The sequence below is a fragment of the Macaca nemestrina genome, chromosome 9 (assembly GCF_043159975.1).
Source record: "Macaca nemestrina isolate mMacNem1 chromosome 9, mMacNem.hap1, whole genome shotgun sequence".
Taxonomy (NCBI): Eukaryota; Metazoa; Chordata; class Mammalia; order Primates; family Cercopithecidae; genus Macaca; species Macaca nemestrina.
Genome location: NC_092133.1, coordinates 64,107,826 through 64,126,297, shown reverse-complemented (window position 1 = coordinate 64,126,297; position 18,472 = coordinate 64,107,826). Strand labels below are relative to the sequence as shown.

Below are 18,472 nucleotides of genomic sequence, written 5' to 3'. Positions count from 1 at the left end.
ATACATAGTACTCATCAGTTTCCTAAGACACCACAGGCAGGGCACAGTGGCTCACACCTGTAATCCCTACACTTTGGGAGGCCAAGGCAGGCAGACTGCTTGAGCCCAGGAGTTCAAGATCAGTCTGGGCCATGTGGCAAGAACTTGTCTCTACAAAAACTAAAAAAAAAAAAAAAAAAAAATTAGCTGAGCATGAGGGCACGCGCCTGTGGTCTCAGCTACAGCTACTGGGGAGGCTGAGGCAGGAGAATCGCTGGAACCTGGGAGGCGGAGGTTGCCGTGAGCCGAGATCACGCCATTGTACTTCAGCCTGGACAGCAAAAGCAAAACTCCGTCTCAAAAAATAAATAAATAAAAATGTAAAAAAATAAAAATGACTGCTCCAGGTTAACTCTGTTTCCTGGGAAAAGAGATTTATGCGTTTGACACATCTGCCAAAATGACATTCAAGAAAAGTTCCCAGTGCAAGTCTTAGTGCACAGGTAGACTTTGTATATGATAGAGACGACTGTATATTACCTAAGTCAGTAGCAATTCTTCTACTTTCTGACTTCTGCCACGATTTGCAAACATAAGCATCCCTCTATGCTTTTTCTAGTTTCCCCTGGGAACACATCTGCTCTTTTTAAATCCCTACCTATTGTTAAATATTTTGCTCCTTAGAAAGCCTTGTATAATCTAATCTCCAAGTACAATCTACCTTTTGGGGCTGGGCATGGTGGCTCACACCTGTAATTCCAGCACTTCTGGAGGCCGAGGCGGGTGGATCACAAGGTCAGGAGATTGAGACTAGACTTACCAACATGGCAAAACCCTGTCTCTACTAAAAATACAAAAATCACCCAGGCATGGTGGCGCACGCCTGTAATCTCAGCTACTCAGGAGGCTGAGGCAGAAGAATCACTTGAACCTGGGAGGCGGAGGTTGCAGTGAACTGACATTGTGCCACTGCACTCCAGCCTGGGCAAGAGTGAGACTCCATCACCAAAAAAAAAAAAAAAAAAAAAACCCAAAAAAAACCAAACTACCTTTTGGGTGATGTTTTGTTCAAAACAATACTACTTTGTTCTTCAGCAGCACCTATACCAAAGTATTAATGAGTAACACCCACATTTATAATTACATACAACATTAATCACTGTGTCTCTAGAACTTACCACAGTGCCTAATATGAAAAAGGCCAAAGGTTTATTCAACTGAACTACAATGTATTTACAGCAAATGACTGGAATACTCAAATACAGTTGTCTAAAATTTGTCAGTTTTCACCAAGTATGGTAAATGGAATGAGACTTAAGAGTTCTAAATTATAGCTAAGTTACAGTGGTTTTTTTTTTTTTTTTAACAGTATTTTTCTAACATTAAGTTAGGAATTTCGACCAGACTACTCGGACTTAAAACATCAGCTTCCGAACAGTAGAAAGTGATTTCACCTATGTCAATTAACACTGATTGATAAAGACTATGCATGTTCTAAACAGGGTAGAAACTATTCCTATATTCAGTGGAGAAGAATCACGGATTCTTTCCAAGTCCTCAGAGGAAACACAGATGTGTTCTAAATCTCAGACAACACTGCATAGTAGTTAAGGGGGCAGGCTCTAAGCACAAATAGACTGGAATTTTAATCTGGTTCTTTCACTTCTTAGTATTTACCGTGCATGAGGTATTTAACCTCTATGGTCCTGAGTTTTCCCACCTGCAGAAGAAAGTAATAGATTCTACCTCAGAAGATTAAAATCATGTAACATATGTAAAGCAGCTAACCCACAATAAGCACCCAAATCTGTCATTGTTTCCGCCAGCTAATAACCCATTATTTTTCCATCCCCTAGAGAAAACATACAGAGCACTATTAAACACTTCCTTCTCTGTATTATGAAGGATACCAGAAGATTTACCTTTCTGATTACGAACTGTACAGTTTCTCTAAACAGAATCAACTACATAAAGCTACCCTATCGATTAACCTGCCGAAATAGCTAATTTTTTGGAAATATTGTTATGACAACTATACTTTCAAAATGGTTCCATTGCCTTTCTTACCATCAAGCCGCTTACTAATCTGCTCCTTTGCCACTCTACTAGGCCAGCATTTTCTCACTGTTCCAGCCACTGAGGTTCTTTCATTTTTCTCCCCAGTACTGGAACCAACATTCTTCAAATCCGGATTTCCCATGTGTTCAGCAATACTTTCAACATTCCTAGAAGTCTGTACTTCCTGTGGTTTTTCTTCCATACGACCTTTTGATTCAGACACATCTAAATCATCATTACTCTTAGCTGCTTGGTCTAAAAGTGTGACAATCACTGAAGAATCTGGTGGTGAAGTTCTTTCTGGTGAACTTGAGTCTTCTGAAATATGAAGAGGTGTGGGTGGCAAGTCTGACAAATAAGCCAATTCTTTTTGTGTTCGTGGGGGTTTTTCAGTAATTTCTGAAAGCTTTACAGGGTTACAGCAAAGTTTGGCATATTCACCACCTAACCTATGACACAATTCATTAATTATGACATCACAGTCTCCAAGAAGCTCTACATCAAAATGCAGATGAGGCAAAGGTTCTCTATTAATTAATATCTGAGGCACTTCATGGGGTATGGAACCTAAAATAGGGTGAAAAATAAAAGTTAGAAAAAGGGAGGAAGAAGTAAGCTAATAAAACCACAACAGATACATTACACAAAAATCCAACAAGGGCTTGAGCTCCAAATTTCCAAAAAAAACCCATGCACTAAATACTTAACCAAGCCATTACATTTCATCAAGCAAGCAGATGGGCAGTTAAATGTCTTTTATAAAACGTTCAGGTTCTGCTCCTGTCACCTGGTTACCCCTGAGCAATATTCCCAGACTTTCCCACTCTGAACCTCAAATTTCCTTGTCTGTAGAATGGGGATAATAGTACTTTTCCACAAGACTGTGAAGATTAAATGAGTTAATAAGTCAAGTGCATAGAAGAGTTCTTGGCACATAAATGTTCTACTTAAGTAGCTCCTGATATAAAGAAGGTGAGCCGGGTGCGGTGGCTGACACCTGTAATCCCAGCACTTTGGATGGCCGAGGCAGGCGGATCACCTGAGGTCAGGAGTTCAAGACCAACCTGACCAACATGGTGAAACCCCGTCTCTACTATTAGCCGGGTGTGTGGTGGCGCATGCCTCTAATCCCAGCTTCTTGGGAGGAAAAATGCTTGAATCCAGGAGGCAGAGACTGTAGTGAGGAAGAGACTGCAGTGAGCCAAGATCATGCCATTGCACTCCAGCCTGGGCAACGAGGGAGACAAGGAGGACGGGAGGAAGGATGGGAGGGAGGATGGAAGGATGGGAGGGAGGATGGAAGGATGGGAGGGAGGATGGGAGGAAGGAAGGACGGACAGAAGGATGGACTGATGGGAAGGAAGGACGAATGGACAGAAGGACGGACATACAGAAGAAAGGAAGGACAAACAGAAGGAGGAAGGATGGAATGATGGAAAGATGGAAGGAAGGGAGGAAGGGAGTGGGGGGGAGGGGACGGAAGGAAAAAAGTCATACAAATAAATTCTACACTATTGTAAACCTGTTTCTTTTTTTAATTATCTTTGCAACACACCATACTATCCCACAGAAAGCTTTCGAAATAAAAAACGGGGCGTGGTAGCTCATGCCTGTAATCCTAATGCTTTGAGAGGCAGAGGAGGAAGGATCACTTGAGGCCAGGAGTTTATGACCAGCCTGGACAACAAAGTGAATCCCGTTTCTACAAAAAAAAATTTTTTTTCATTAGCCAAGCATGGTGTGCGTGTGTGGTCCTAACTACTCGGGAAGCTGAAGTGGACGGATTGCTTGTCCCCAGGAGTTCAAGGCTGCAGTGAGCTATAACTGCACCACTGCACTCTAGCCTGAGCTACAGCAAGACACCCATCTCTTAAAAATAAAAATAAAAAAAGCTTTTAAGCAGAGTGCCTCTGAATTTGCTTTAAAAAGAGTAACTCAAGAACAAAGGGACTTGTATATTACATTTTCATGTTTCATTTAATTGCAAATTGTCTTGTATTCTACTTTAACAGAATTTCACAGCTAATTAGGTAAGACTGAATTAACTGCTAAAGCCACAAGATATGGGATAGACACAAAATTGAAAAGCTTGACTCCATGTTTCCTTCAACTGTTTACTCTGGCTGCCTTGACTGCTGATGTGGGGTCTAATTAAATTCTCTGGCTAGGAATTTAATATTGTTTCCTCTCCTCTTTCTCTCACTTGTGAAAGGATACATCTGATGCAACTGAAATCTCTCTCTCCTCCTCCTCCTCCTCCTCTGATTCTAAACTAGAGGAGAGAACAGTATGAGAATACATATGACAAAGAAATGTTCCTGAGAGTAACAGGGATTTAAATTTTATGTGAACATTTTATACACACACCCTTTTGGGTAAACTAGACCAACATATCACCATTATGACTTGGCTATTATTACAACAAGAATGAACCAATCATTTTGAGCCCCCAAATTCCATCTTACATGGTACGTTACACTTCTACCTTCTACCAAACTATATATTTGAATTTATTAAATGTGAAATCAATTAAATTTGAAAGATCAACAACTGTAATCTTAAGAATAAAAAATATGAGGATTAAGGACCATTTCATAAATTAATTGATGCTAACATTAAAAACACATTCCACCAAAAAGTCTAAGTTACACTCTTTACCCTTGTCTTAATTTTTCACATAAATCAGAAGTAGAGTTTAGCATTACTTGTGGGTTTTTTTGTTTTTGATTTTTTGAGACAGAGTCCCACTCTGTCGCCCCGGCTGGAGTGCAGTGGCACAATCTCGGCTCATTGCAACCTCTGCCTCCTGGGTTCAAGCGGTTCTCACACCTCAGCCTCCCACGTAGCTGGAACTACATGCGCACACCACCACGCCCAACTGATTTTTGTATTTTTAGCAGAGACAGGGTTTCACCATGTTGGCCAGGCTGGTCTCAAACTGCTGCCCTCAAGGGATCCACACACCTCGGCCTCCCAAAGTGCTGAGATTACAGGCATGAGTCACTAACGTTACTTGTGTTTTGACAACCCTCCACACCCCATCAAAATGTCAGATTCACCAGTCTCAATGAACAACAATGCCACATAAAAAATAGTTTAGCCAGATGTGGAGGCTTGTGCCTGTAATCCTAGCTACTCAAGGGGCTGAGGCAGGAGGATCCTTGAGCCCAGGAGTTCAAATCCAGCCTGGGCAACACAACAGGACCTCATCTCTACTAAAAATAAACAATTTCTGGCCAGGCATGGTGGCTCATGCCTGTAATCCCAGCACTTTGGGGCACCAAGACGGGTGGATCACCTGAGCTCAGGAGTTCGAGACCAGCCTGGCCAACATGGCGAAACCCGGTCTCTACTAAAAATATAAAAAGTTAGCCAGGCATGTTGGTGGACAACTGTAATCCCAGCTACTCAGGAGGCTGAGGCAGGAGGATCGCTTGAACCCAGGAGGCGGAGGTTGCAGTGAGCTGAGATCACGCCACCGCACTCCAGCCTGGGCAACAAGAGGGAAACTCCATCTCAATAAATAAACAAACAATTTCGAAAATTAGCTCTTCACCACTCTTTCAAACAGAAGCAGAGTAAGATTACTGGAGTTAGGGTCTATTATACAGATCCACAACCCATGACATTATATATAGAAATGATCTCCAAAAGCCATCACCAACTTACTTGGAATTAGTGCTACCGGTCTTACTTTGAGGGAAGACCCAATAACAATGAGGAGGTCAACTTCATCTTTGTCATACTTCATGGCTCTATGAAACTGTTCTGGTAAATTTTCACCAAAAAACACAATCTCTGGTTTCATGATAGCAAGCGGTTCATCAGCTGGGCACCTAGGACATCGAGGAACTACCTACGAATTTTCAGATTTTGGTTGAGACAGAGAAGCAAACAGTAAGCTCAAGTTAGAAATAGTCAACATTTCCATACCTCTAAGAATACATTTCAGAATTATAAAAAAAAAAAAAAAAAAAAAAAAAAAAAAAAACAGAAAAGCTATAGATAAACAGCAACTGGGTAACAATCTAAACGTCAATGATGGGTAGTTTATTAACATACTATGAAACAGTGAAATACTATGCTCTTGTTATAATATCTATATAGAAAAACACTTGACATTGAAGAGTCCATCATATAAGAGGAAAAACACAATGTGTGTATATACACAAAATGGGAATTGATCCTTTAAAAGAAAAATACACATTTGTAAAACAAAATGACTCCATTTTATTTATTTGAGATGGAGTCTCATTCTGTTGCCCAGGCTGGAGTGCAGTGGCATGATCTCAACTCACTACAACCTCCACCTCCTGAGTTCAAATGATTCTCCTGCCTCAGCCTCCCAAGTAGCTGAGATTAAAGGCATATGCCACCATGCCAGGCTAATTTTCGTATTTTTAGGAGAGACGGGGTTTTGCCATGTTGGCCAGGCTGGTCTTGAACTTCTGACCTCAAATGATCCACCCACCTCAGCCTCCCAAAGTGCTGGGATTACAAGCATGAGCCACTGCACCCGAACAATGATTCCATTTTAATATACTATTCTTCCTCTTTCATAATAATATAATTAACTCTATATATTGCTAAGCACACAGGACATATTTCTGGATAATTTTTATTTTCTGCTACATTTTCCTATATTTTTTGGCAATGAACATGTATGAAATAATTTTAAAAGATTACCACAACTAATTTAAGGTTCAAATCTGACAGGCACAAAAAGGGAAAGGAAGGAGAAAAACTACAACAACAACAACTTGCTTATGATCTGATGTTTTATGTTCGGCTTAGATACTAAGAAGCCAATTTCATAATTTTAACAGACTTTATAGGGCTGTTTTCTATATAAGGTATTGAAAGGTTCTTGTATATTTTACCAAAATTCCCAATTACTATTTTCTTCCTGAATATTTCTGTATCACGTATACCTTTAAGGGTAAAAAAAGGATTTTGAGGCAAAAGAAGAAATACTTCAGAGACATGCACAATTCCTAAAATACGGGAAACAAATTACCTGATTAAAAATATCTCCTCGTACAGCTTCACAGTCAACTTTGTATTTACAAATCAGGCAAGATGCTGTTGCAAAGGAACCTAAAAACAACCAACATATATGTGCTTTATTAATGAAGTATTTCTGTTTCTTCAACACACCACGAATGTTATAAAGTTTGACATCAGAAATGTTAACAGGGTTTAAAGATTTTTAACTTTGATTTTAAACCTCAGAACACACTGCAGATTTTGTGATACACTACAGGAGAATCTAGGGGATGAATAATTTATATATTTATTTATACACAGAATGAACACAATTCTCAATCGCTGAGACAATAATGATGCCTTCTAAAGCTACTCTTTTGAACAAAACTGTAACAACTCGCTCCTGCAGAGCTAAAATCCTCCAGAGTTGAACAGTTCCAATTCTATTACCTTAGTTCAGCAGTTCTTAGAAACACTTTAGATACCTAATGGCGTGTTCATACTTGTTTTACATTAAACATTTCTGAATCTCTGAATTCTGTACATCTCAACTATCCAGTTCTTTTAGTTTCATAAACTAAAGATGTCACATTTCTTCATTAATAGCTAACATTACTCTTGTAATCAGTTTTTTTTTTTTTTTTTGGACAGAGTCTCACTCTCTGTCTCCCAGGCTGGAGCGCAATGGTGCAATCTTGGCTCACTGCAACCTCCAACTCCCAAGTTCAAGTGATTCTCATGCCTCAGCCTCCTAAGTGGCTGGGATAACAGGTACGCCACCATGCCCGGCTAATTTTTGTATTTTTAGTAGAGCCAGGGTTTCACCATGTTGGCCAGGCTGTTCTCGAACTCCTGGCCTCATGTGATCTGCCCGCTTCAGCTTCCCAAAGTGCTAGGATTACAGGCGTGAGTCACCACACCCAGCCAGAAAAGATTATTTAAAATAATTGAATGCATGCAACTGCAGCATCTTTTGAAATCAAAAGCAAATTAATGGCCGGGCGCGGTGGCTCAAGCCTGTAATCCCAGCACTTTGGGAGGCCGAGACGGGCGGATCACAAGGTCAGGAGATCGAGACCATCCTGGCTAACACGGCGAAACCCCGTCTCTACTAAAAACACAAAAAAAATTAGCCGGGCGAGGTGGCGGGCGCCTGTGGTCCCAGCTACTCGGGAGGCTGAGACAGGAGAATGGCGGGAACCCGGGAGGCGGAGCTTGCAGTGAGCTGAGATCTGGCCACTGCAATCCAGCCTGGGCGACAGAGGGAGACTCCGTCTCAAAAAAAAAAAAACAAAAAAAAAAACAAAAAAAACAAAAGCAAATTAATATTTGAGGTTTTATATAATTAACTGTTTTTATTATTTTTGTTTTCTACTTTTCTACTTTTCGGAGGTTATCTATAATTAACGACATAACATGATTAAATAATGCTTTATCTCCACTTCTCAATGGCAGTCTGCTTTAGAGGAAAAATCCTCCTATAAAACTAAAATAAATTACAGAAAACCATTCTGAAGTTTACTAACCATGACACTGAATTATCCTCTGGATTCCCGCAACCTGTTCCAGCGTGTCTATGTTCTGGGTATAGTTGCGAAGTAGTTTTCCTTCCTTATCTGACAAGGCTATGAATTTGTGACAGAGAGATGGTTGGAATTGTCCAGGATATATTTCCTATATCAAGTAAAAGGTAGAAAAAATTTACATTAGTGAAATAAACTACAGATGTCATATGTTTAACAAAAAACTACCGATAATCCCCCACATACAATTTTAAAAATGAAATAGATGAGCATTTTAAAGTATCTAGATGGATGCAACACACACCTACAAAAGGACTGTTGCTGTCATGTATAAAACTCAGCAATTAGTGAACTTGGCCCCTTGAAGAAAAAGACAAAGTCAGCCCATAAACATCTCTAATAAATGTTGATATTTTAATAAAAGTCAGAAGTAACACAACCTTAGGATATCTAATTTTTGTTGGCTGCAAATTCAGATTTTTTTCTTTAAAGAAAAATGGGAAACTTTAAAATTACAGGTATCAAGGTAGGGTGATTTTTTAAAAAGCACTGTCAATACAAGAATATTTTAAAATTTTTTTGATTTATCATTCATTAGAATATCAACCTGTTGGAAGTTTAAAGCTAAAGTTTTAATCCTTACCAAAATTGTTTTCCTTCCACTGCACAGGCACATACTGGTATAGTATAGAGTTGCTCATGAATGCTGAGTTGCTGGATTTTGTGTGTGTGTTTTTCCCCCCAAATAATGCTTCAATGCTGTTTCTTCTTTAAAAACAAAGAATTCAGATATACACATGGCAAAAAGATCAGAGAGAAAGTATCAATTTTGGTCCTCCCAACTTTTGACAGTGTTTTTATTAAATTTCATTTAGTAAGTGACTATGGCAAAGGAAGTTTCTTCTCTACTTTTTCCTTTAAAGTAGTAGTGCTATCATCTACTTACTTCCTTACCATTCATTACAGGCTCTAATCTATCATAATGCTAGCAAAAAACTAGACACAACCGTATGCCCATCAGTAGGGAACCGGTTGTATAAATATGGTACGTCCATAATAGTGGAATATGTAGCCATTAAAAAGAATGAGGGCGATCTAGATGAACTGCCCTAGAAAATGGTTCATGACATACGTGAAAAAAGCAAATTTGTCACCAGTATGTATAACTTTTGTTTTTGTTACTAAGCAAAAATTGAAATTATATGCACATGTATATAGAGATGTCCATTTAATCAACCAAGTCAGGAAGGATACAAACAGGCTGTAAGCAGATGTGGGGAGCTTTCACTTCTGACATTATACAAAAAAGTTTAATAGCAATTAAGGATGACTTTTTACCTATTTAATATTTCAAATTAAAAAAAAAAAATCTCCAATGAAATTTCTAGGTTCTACTACCCAGGCTTCTAAGTAAAACTTAAGTGAATTCTGTAACAGCTATCACATACATGTCCACATGCTGCTAAAAACCTAGTATCCCAAAATATTGCCATTCAAATATTTATCACAAATTTTATGAATAACTCTTTCCAATTTAAGAAATGGACAGTGCATATAGTAGCAAGGGAAAAGCTTAATAAAGTCAATGTTTACAGAAAATCAAAAGCCATTGTTTTGGAAAAGTGACTTGTGTTAAATCCACCACTGTTTTCTTCCCCAGAATGCTTTGTTCTAATACATTTACATTTGAGAGATTAAGCATTGTAATGTCTTATTAAAGCTCCTTCTGGAAACAGCTTTTAGAGTATTTTCGGCACTATGAGAATATGCTAGACAACAGATAAAATAGGATCCATAGTAGTAAGCAAGTGGTAATAGCACGCCAAATGCAGAATTAAAAAGAGAAAATAACTCCAAAGCATGGTCAGGGAACAAGAGCAAGTACCAAGACTCCACCCTCCCTGAATTAACTGTGTGCCTTATCCACGTCCACCCCCACCCTTCCTAAAGGGTAGAGTTAAGAGAAACAAACAAATATGGAACACTAGATTTAGCTCTTACACTTGTTTCCCTCCATGTCCCACTTATAACAGTTCAAAGTTAGCCCTTAAAATTAACTATTTAACTACCTTTAAGACAAATCATAAAGGACATTTTTTATTTTATGAGCCTTTTTTTTTTTTGAGACAGAGTTGCGCTCTTTTTGCCCAGGCTAGATGGAGTGCAATGGCACAATCTCGGCTCACCGCAACCTTCGCCTCCCGGGTTCAAGTGATTCTCCTGCCTCAGCCTCCTGAATAGTTGGGATTACAGGCATGTGCCACCACCCCGGCTAATATTGTATTTTAGTAGAGATGAGGTTTCTCCATGTTTGTCAGGCTGGTCTTCAACTCCTGACCTCAAGTGATCCACCTGCCTCGGCCTCCCAAAGTGCTGGGATTACAGGCGTGTGCCACCACGCCTGACCAACCCTACATTTTACGTATGTGAGAATCTGAATGATTTGGGTCTCTGACTCATACTTTCTGTCACGTATGAAATGGACCATGTCTGAATTATTAGATTTAAATACAGTGTTCAAACTAAGAAATAGTACAGGTGTAGTGGCTCACACCTCTAATCCCAGCAGTTTGGAAGGCTGAGGCGGGCAGGTTACTTGAGACCAGGAGTTCGAGACCAGCCTGGGCAACATGGCGAAACCCTGACTCTACAAAAAACACAAAAATTACAAAAATTAGCCGGGCCTCATGGTTCATGCCTGTAGTCCCAGAAACTCAGGAGGCTGAGGTGGGAGGATAACCTGAGCCCAGGTAGGAAGAGGTTCCAGTGAGCTATGATCATGTCACTGCTCTCCAGCCTGGGTGACAGAGAGAGCCTTTTAAAAAACACAAAACAAACAAAAAAAACTAAAAGGAATCTGAAATAATGAAAAAAATTACTCTGGAAGGACTGTTCTAATATAAACCACTCCTCCTAAGATAGGACCACTTGTTGAAAACCAAATGACTGGAGATACAACTTACAGATAGAATATGGATTAACTCTTCCACAGTGAAAGTGTGACATGCTTAGTCCTATTCCAAGCAAGACAGGCCACCCAGTTTGAATATCCTAAAGCCTTTTTTTTTTTTTTTTTTTTTTTGAGACGGAGTCTCGCTCTGTCGCCCAGGCTGGAGTGCAGTGGCCGGATCTCAGCTCACTGCAAGCTCCGCCTCCCAGGTTTACGCCATTCTCCTGCCTCAGCCTCCCGAGTAGCTGGGACTACAGGCGCCTGCCACCTCGCCTGGCTAAGTTTTTGTATTTTTAGTAGAGACGGGGTTTCACTGTGTTAGCCAGGATGGTCTCGATATCCTGACCTCGTGATCCGCCCGTCTCGGCCTCCCAAAGTGCTGGGATTACAGGCTTGAGCCACCGCGCCCGGCCCCTAAAGCCTTTTTAAGGAACCAATCATGAGGGCTGGGCCATTCTGTTGCTGCCATACAGATCCTTATAGACTAAGAATGGAAGCAGAACTGGAACCAAAGGCTCAAAACACTGTAAAAATAAACCCTGCTTTCACATAGCTGTGTCTGGAAACATGTAAATAATCCAGGAATTGGCCATAGGCAACCAACGTGGTCAAAATTAAAGCTTAGAACTATCTGCAGAAAAAATGGCTTTTCTCCAGAGATTATGCCTTTCCTTCTTCTCCAAATTTCTAGCAATATGAATAAGACTCCAGTAAAGGCACAGGTGTAAATGCAGTCCCTCAAAACTACGAAAGCTGGGCGTAGTGGCACAGGCCTGTAGTTCCAGCTACTGGGGAGACAGATGAGGGAAAATCACTCGAGTCTGGGAGTTAGAGAGCTGTAGTACTCTAGGATCGTGCCTATGGATGGGCAATACACTCCAGCTCACACAACGTAACGAAATTCACCCCCACCTTTTTTTTTTTTTTTTTGAGACAGAGTCACCCAGGATGGAGTGTAGTGGCACGATCTTGGCTCATCGCAACCTCCGCCTCCTGGGTTCAGGCAATTCTCCCACCTCAGCCTCCCAAGTAGCTGGCACTACAGGTGCACGCCACCACACTCAGCTAATTTTGTTTATTTTTAGTAGAGACACGGTTTCACCATGTTGGTCAGGCTGGTCTCAAACTCCTGACCTCAGGTGATCCACCTGCCTTGGCCTCCCAAAGTGCTGGGATTACAGGTGTGAGCCACTGTGCCCAGCCAAAATTTCCTCTTTAAAAATAAGAATTTTAAATTAAAGAATTCATCAAAATTTACCGATGTTAATCTTTGCTGATATCCACCTCCTCCTATATATAGTTCAGATGGAGGCAGTAAGTAGAGTTGCTAAGAAAATAGAACGTAAATGTTCCTGTCAAAAAAAGTGAAATACATCAATCCTGGTAAGAAGAGTCCTCATAATCCCTCCTGTCTCTTTCATTCCACAAAACCACACTTGAATAAACTGCTCAACATCTTAATCAATACTAATAAATTGGTCATATGACAAATTCAACTGCATTTCAATATATAAATGAGTATGGCTATGTTCTAATAAAAGTTTGTATTTATGAACACTGACATGAGAAATTTATATAATTTTCAAGTGTCATGAAACAGTTCTTTCAATTTTTTTCCCCAGTCATTTAAAATTAATCATTAGCAGGGGGTGGAAGTGGGACTGGGAAGACGTTGGGAATAATAAGTTCAGGAGATCTATTGTTGACTATAATTAAGAACATACTGTGGCCGGACACGGTAGCTCATGCCTGTAATCCCAGCACTTTGGGAGGCCAAGGCAGGTGGATCACCTGAGGTCAGGGGTTCAAGACCAACCTGGTCAACACGGTGAAACCCCATCTCTACTAAAAATACAAAAATCAGCTGGGCATGGAGGCAGGCACCTGTAATCCCAGCTACTTGGGAGGCTGAGGCAGGAGAATCACTTGTACCTGGGAGGCGGAGGTTGCAGTGAGCCAAGATAGCACCACTGCACTCCAGCCTGGGGAAGAGAGAGAGATTTTGTCTCAAAACAAAAACAAGAACAACAACAACAAAAAAACATATTGTATACCTGAAAATTATTAAGAGATTTTAAATGTTCTCACCACCAAAAAAAAGTATGTGAAGTAATGAATATTAGCTTGAGTTAGCCATTCCATAACATACACACGTCAAAACATCATGTTGTATACCACATAAATTTTATTTGTTAAGTAATAAATTAATGCTTAATGCTTAGCTCACAGGCTATACAAAAACAGGAAGTGGGCCACATTTGGACTGAGGCCATAGTATGCCAATCCTTGTATTAACCTAACACAAGAGAATGTCAAACTGCCAGTCACCACTTAATAAATTTTAGTATGTACCACGTATAACATAAGCACTTTTAATTTCCTCTTTATTACGCTACAGACAAGGCTGAGAACTGGGTTTAAAAAAATGTGTTCAAGGCTGTAAAGAAAATAAAGAACATATGACAGAGACCCTATGCAGTCCGCAAAGCAGACTACATTTACTACCAGGCCCTACCTTACTACAGAAAGTTTGCTGACCCAGCTGTAGACGTATACCCCGATGCAGATGAAAAAACACAAAACAAACATAACTTGCCATTTTGGTCACAAGAGCAAATACGTAGCAGAGCCCTGTTTGGATACGAAAATCCAGCACTGCACTGAGCAACAGGCAAGATCCCATCTCTATCAAAAATACAAAAAAAATAGCTGGGCATGGTGGTGCACACTTGTGGTCACAGCTACTCAGGAGGTGAGAGGATCACCTGAAGCCAGGGAACAGAGGTTGCAGTCCAGCCTGGGTGTCAGAGCAAGACCCTATGTCAAAAAAAAAAAAAGGAAAGAAAAAGAAAACCCGAAAACCCCAGCACTTAACCCTCTATGCAATATTTACTGCCTTTTCAATTTGTGATCCCTCATCCTCAAGTTTTCTATTTTTCTTTTAGGATAAGCACCATTTCTATTATGTATTACAAACCAAATGACTAAAACTAGTAAGTATGTTTCAGTTTGCTCACCTTCATGGGATTACTAAAGGCTGGAACCCCGGTAAGCCTAACTCTTCGAGAATATATAATGTACATGTACAACTATTATGTATCCATAAAAATAAAATTTTTAAGGTAAATCAAAAGAAAAAGAACATAATATTCCCAGAAGTCAGTATGAAAAAGCACCCAAATGGGGAAAATGGCTAAGAACAAAGAGGTAATTCAGGGATATACAAATGGCCAGTAGTAACCACCAGTCATCCACATTAATAAAAACAGAACAGGCCTAACGTGGTGGTTTAATGCCTACAATCCCAGCACTTTGAGTAGCTGAGGCAGGATAATCACTTGAGCTCAGGAATTTAAGACCAGCCTGGGCAACAGAGTGAGACTGTCCATACAAAAAAAACCAAAGAAACAGCCAGGCATGGTGGTGCACACCTATAGTACTAGCTACTTGGGAGGCTGAGGCAGGAGAATCATTTGAGCCCAAGAGCTGGAGGCTGCAGTGAGCTATAAGATCACACCACTACACTCCAGCTTGGATAACAGAGGGAGACCCTGTCTCAAAAAATAAGATGCTGAGTCAGGCGCGGTGACTCACGCCTGTAATCCCAGCACTTTGGGAGGTCAAGGCAGGCATATCACCTGAGGTTAGGAGTTCGAGACCAGCCTGGCCAACATAGTGAAACCCCATTTATACGAAAAATACAAAAAATTAGCTGGGCATGGTGGCGCATGCCTATAATCTCAGGAACTTGGGAGGTTGAAGCAGGAGAATTGCTTGAACCCGGGAGGCAGAGGCTGCAGTGAGCCAAGATGACGTCACTGCACTCTAACCTGACACAGTGAGACTCCGTCTCAAAAACACATAAATAAAGCTGGGTGCAGCTTTATTTTTATAATTTTATTTAAAATTGTATTTATTTTTGAGATGGGGTCTCACTCCGTCGCCCAGGCTGGAGTGCAGTGGTGTAATACTGGCTCGCTGCAACCTCCGCCTCCTGAGTTTGAGCGATTCTCCTACCTCAGCCTTCCGACCAGCTGGGACTACAGGCGCATGCCACCATGGCCAGCTAATTTTTTGTATTTTTAGTAGAGACGGGGTTTCACCGTGTTTGCCAGGCTGGTCTCGAACTCCTACCTCAAGTGATCCACCCGCCTCGGCCTCCCAAAGTGCTGGGTTTACAGGTGTGAGTCACTGCACCCGGCCTGCTTTACTTACTATAGTTTTCAAACTGCCTTAAAAACAACCCTAGATCAAAAAGACAAAAACGTAAGATACCTATCAATAGGAGACTAATATACTGTGAAACGACTTTAAAATAGAATGCTATGCAGCGTTCTTTGAAAAATAAGGTCTATCTGTTAAGTGCTGTTATGAAATTATTCTCAAGAATATTATACGGTGAAAAAAGCAAGACAGAAAAGGTATTTTTGATTCTGTTGGTAATCATTTATCAAGTATTAAAAACTTATGCTGCCATCCCTCCTCCACCCCAACACAAATTTTTTTTCCCCCTGAATGATACCCCAGAGTTTCACCATAGTAACCATTGAGGACAGATATGAGGGGCAGGAAAGACTGAAGGATCAAACTACATACAGAGACAAGATTTTTGAAAGATACTGCACTCCAGTCTGGGTATCAGAGCCAGGCCCTGTCTCAAAAAAAAAAAAAAAAAATTATATATATATATATGTATTTTAATGCTAAGAACGTATTCTGGGGTTTTTATGGATTTTGGGTGGGTACAGGTGGCAGCAGCATGATAAATTAGCCAAATCAGCTAAATCGCAAAGTGCTGGGATTACAGGTGTGAGCCACCGCACGCAGCCCTAATGGAAGATTTTATTTCAACCTTTCCAAGCTGCAATACGACAAAACATATCAGGAGACTTAAAGGCTTAAAGAAGAACTTTGATATGTTTCTCTGAAGTTCAACTGAAATTCACTTTCAGGAATTTATCCTAAGAACACTGGAAACATACCAAAAGAAGACAGCTGTAGCAACACTATTTGTACATCCAAATGTACAAATACAGAATTACAATTCACCACTTCATAAACAACCATTAAAAAGTATTCAATCCCAGCACTTTGGGAGGCCGAGACGGGCGGATTACGAGGTCAGGAGATCGAGACCACGGTGAAACCCCATCTCTACTAAAAAATACAAATTAAAAAAATTAGCCCGGCGTGGTGGCAGGCGCCTGTAGTCCCAGCTACTCGGGAGGCTGAGGCAGTAGAATGGCGGGAACCCGGGAGGCGGAGCTTGCAGTAAGCCGAGATCGCGCCACTGCACTCCAGCCTGGGTGACAGAGCGAGAGACTCCGTCTCAAAAAAAAAAAAAAAAAAAAAAAAAGTATTCAAGTACCTCACAGAAAGTAAGTTTATTATATTAAGTAGAAAATACTACAAATCGAAAGCAAAGTAAAACAGCCAACTTTTTTCTTTTCAGGGATGGGTCTTGCTCTGTCACTCAGGCTGGTGTGCAGAGGTGAGATCACAGCTCACTGCAGCCTCAAACTCTTTGGTTCAAGCAATCTTCCCACCCTACCCTCTTGAGTTGCTGTGCTGGGACTACAATTGCAAGCCACCGGGCCCAGCAAGAGCCAAATTTTACACTAAAAAGGTAACATAAATCCAGCTACAATACTATAAATGTATACATATATAATCCATATACACGTATTAAAACATTATCTTCAGATGAATGGCACGGTGGCTACCATCTATTTTCTTTTTACTGACGTTGATTTTTTTTTTTTTTTTGAGACGGAGTCTTGCTCTGTAGCCCAGGCTGGAGTGCAGTGGCCAGATCTCAGCTCACTACAAGCTCCGCCTCCTGGGTTCACGCCATTCTCCTGCCTCAGCCTCCTGAGTAGCTGGGATTACAGCGCGCGCCACCACGTCCATCTAATTTTTGTATTTTTAGTAGAGATGTGGTTTCACCATATTGGTCAGGCTGGTCTCAAACTTTTGACCTTGTGATCCGCCCACTGTGACCTCCCAAAGTGCTGGAATTACAGGCGTGAGCCACCACGCCCCAATGAACACAGTCCTTTTTATTTAAAAAAAATTATTTTATACATCCTAATTCAGTTTCACCTTGACTCTAAATACAACCACTCATTTTTATTAGCATCAGTGAATTATTTTAGGTTTCTGAGAACCATGACCACAACTTATTATCAATTTAAGTCATTATGCAGAAGGATAAGAACACAGTTCAGGCAGGGCGAGGTGGCTCATGCCTGTAATCCCAGAACTTTAGGAGGCCAAGGTGGGTGGATCACCTGAGGTCAGGAGTTCGAGACCAGCCTGGCCAACATGATGAAACCCCACCTCTGCTAAAAATTTAAAAAAATGGCTGGGCACAGTGGCTCATGCCTGTAATACCAGCACTCTGGGAGGCAGAGATGGGTGGATCACAAGGTCAGGAGTTCAAGACCAGCCTGGCCAATATGGTGAATATCACTTAAGCCCCATCTCTACTAAAAATACAAAATTAGCTAGGCATGGTGGTGAGCACCTGTAATCCCAGCTACTCAGGAGGCTGAGGCAGGAGAACTGCTTGAACCTGGGAAGCAGAGGTTGTAGTAAGCCAAGCTCCCATAATCAAGGCTACTCAAGAGGCTGAGGCAGGAGAATCACTTGAACCTGAGAGGCGGAGGTTGCAGTGAGCTGAGATTGCACCATCGCACTCCAGCCTGAGCAACAAGAGCAAAACTCCATCTCCAAAAAACAAACAAAAAAAATATAGTTCAGAAATGTATTTAACTTAAATTTAAAGCCCCATAGCTTTAAAACTGGCCTTAACTGTCTTTGTGTGAAAGAATCCTGCAACCTCCACCTCCCAGGTTCAAGTGATTCTCCTGCCTCAGCCTCCTGAGTAGCTGAGATTACAGGTGTGCACCACCACATCTGGCTATTTTTTCTTAGTAGAGACAGGGTTTTGCCACGTTGACCAGGCTGGTCACCT

The 18,472-nt window shown here is 40.9% G+C and overlaps 1 protein-coding gene across 2 annotated transcripts in view; it reads right to left on the bottom strand.

The window, feature by feature from the left end:
* Window positions 1-18,472, bottom strand: part of LOC105466131 (sirtuin 1) — a 35,941-nt gene that overhangs the window by 3,583 nt on the left and 13,886 nt on the right. The window contains exons 2-6 of one of the 2 annotated variants that reach the window (XM_024788031.2): window positions 9,190-9,314; window positions 8,550-8,697; window positions 7,055-7,134; window positions 5,707-5,893; window positions 2,047-2,604 (exon numbers count right to left, since the gene is read on the bottom strand). In XM_024788031.2, coding sequence (XP_024643799.1) covers window positions 2,047-2,604; window positions 5,707-5,893; window positions 7,055-7,134; window positions 8,550-8,697; window positions 9,190-9,222 — 1,006 coding nt within the window. In that variant the 5' untranslated portion in view covers window positions 9,223-9,314. The remainder of the gene's footprint in view (window positions 1-2,046; window positions 2,605-5,706; window positions 5,894-7,054; window positions 7,135-8,549; window positions 8,698-9,189; window positions 9,315-18,472) is intronic. The other variant, XM_011715116.3, reaches the window with a different exon arrangement.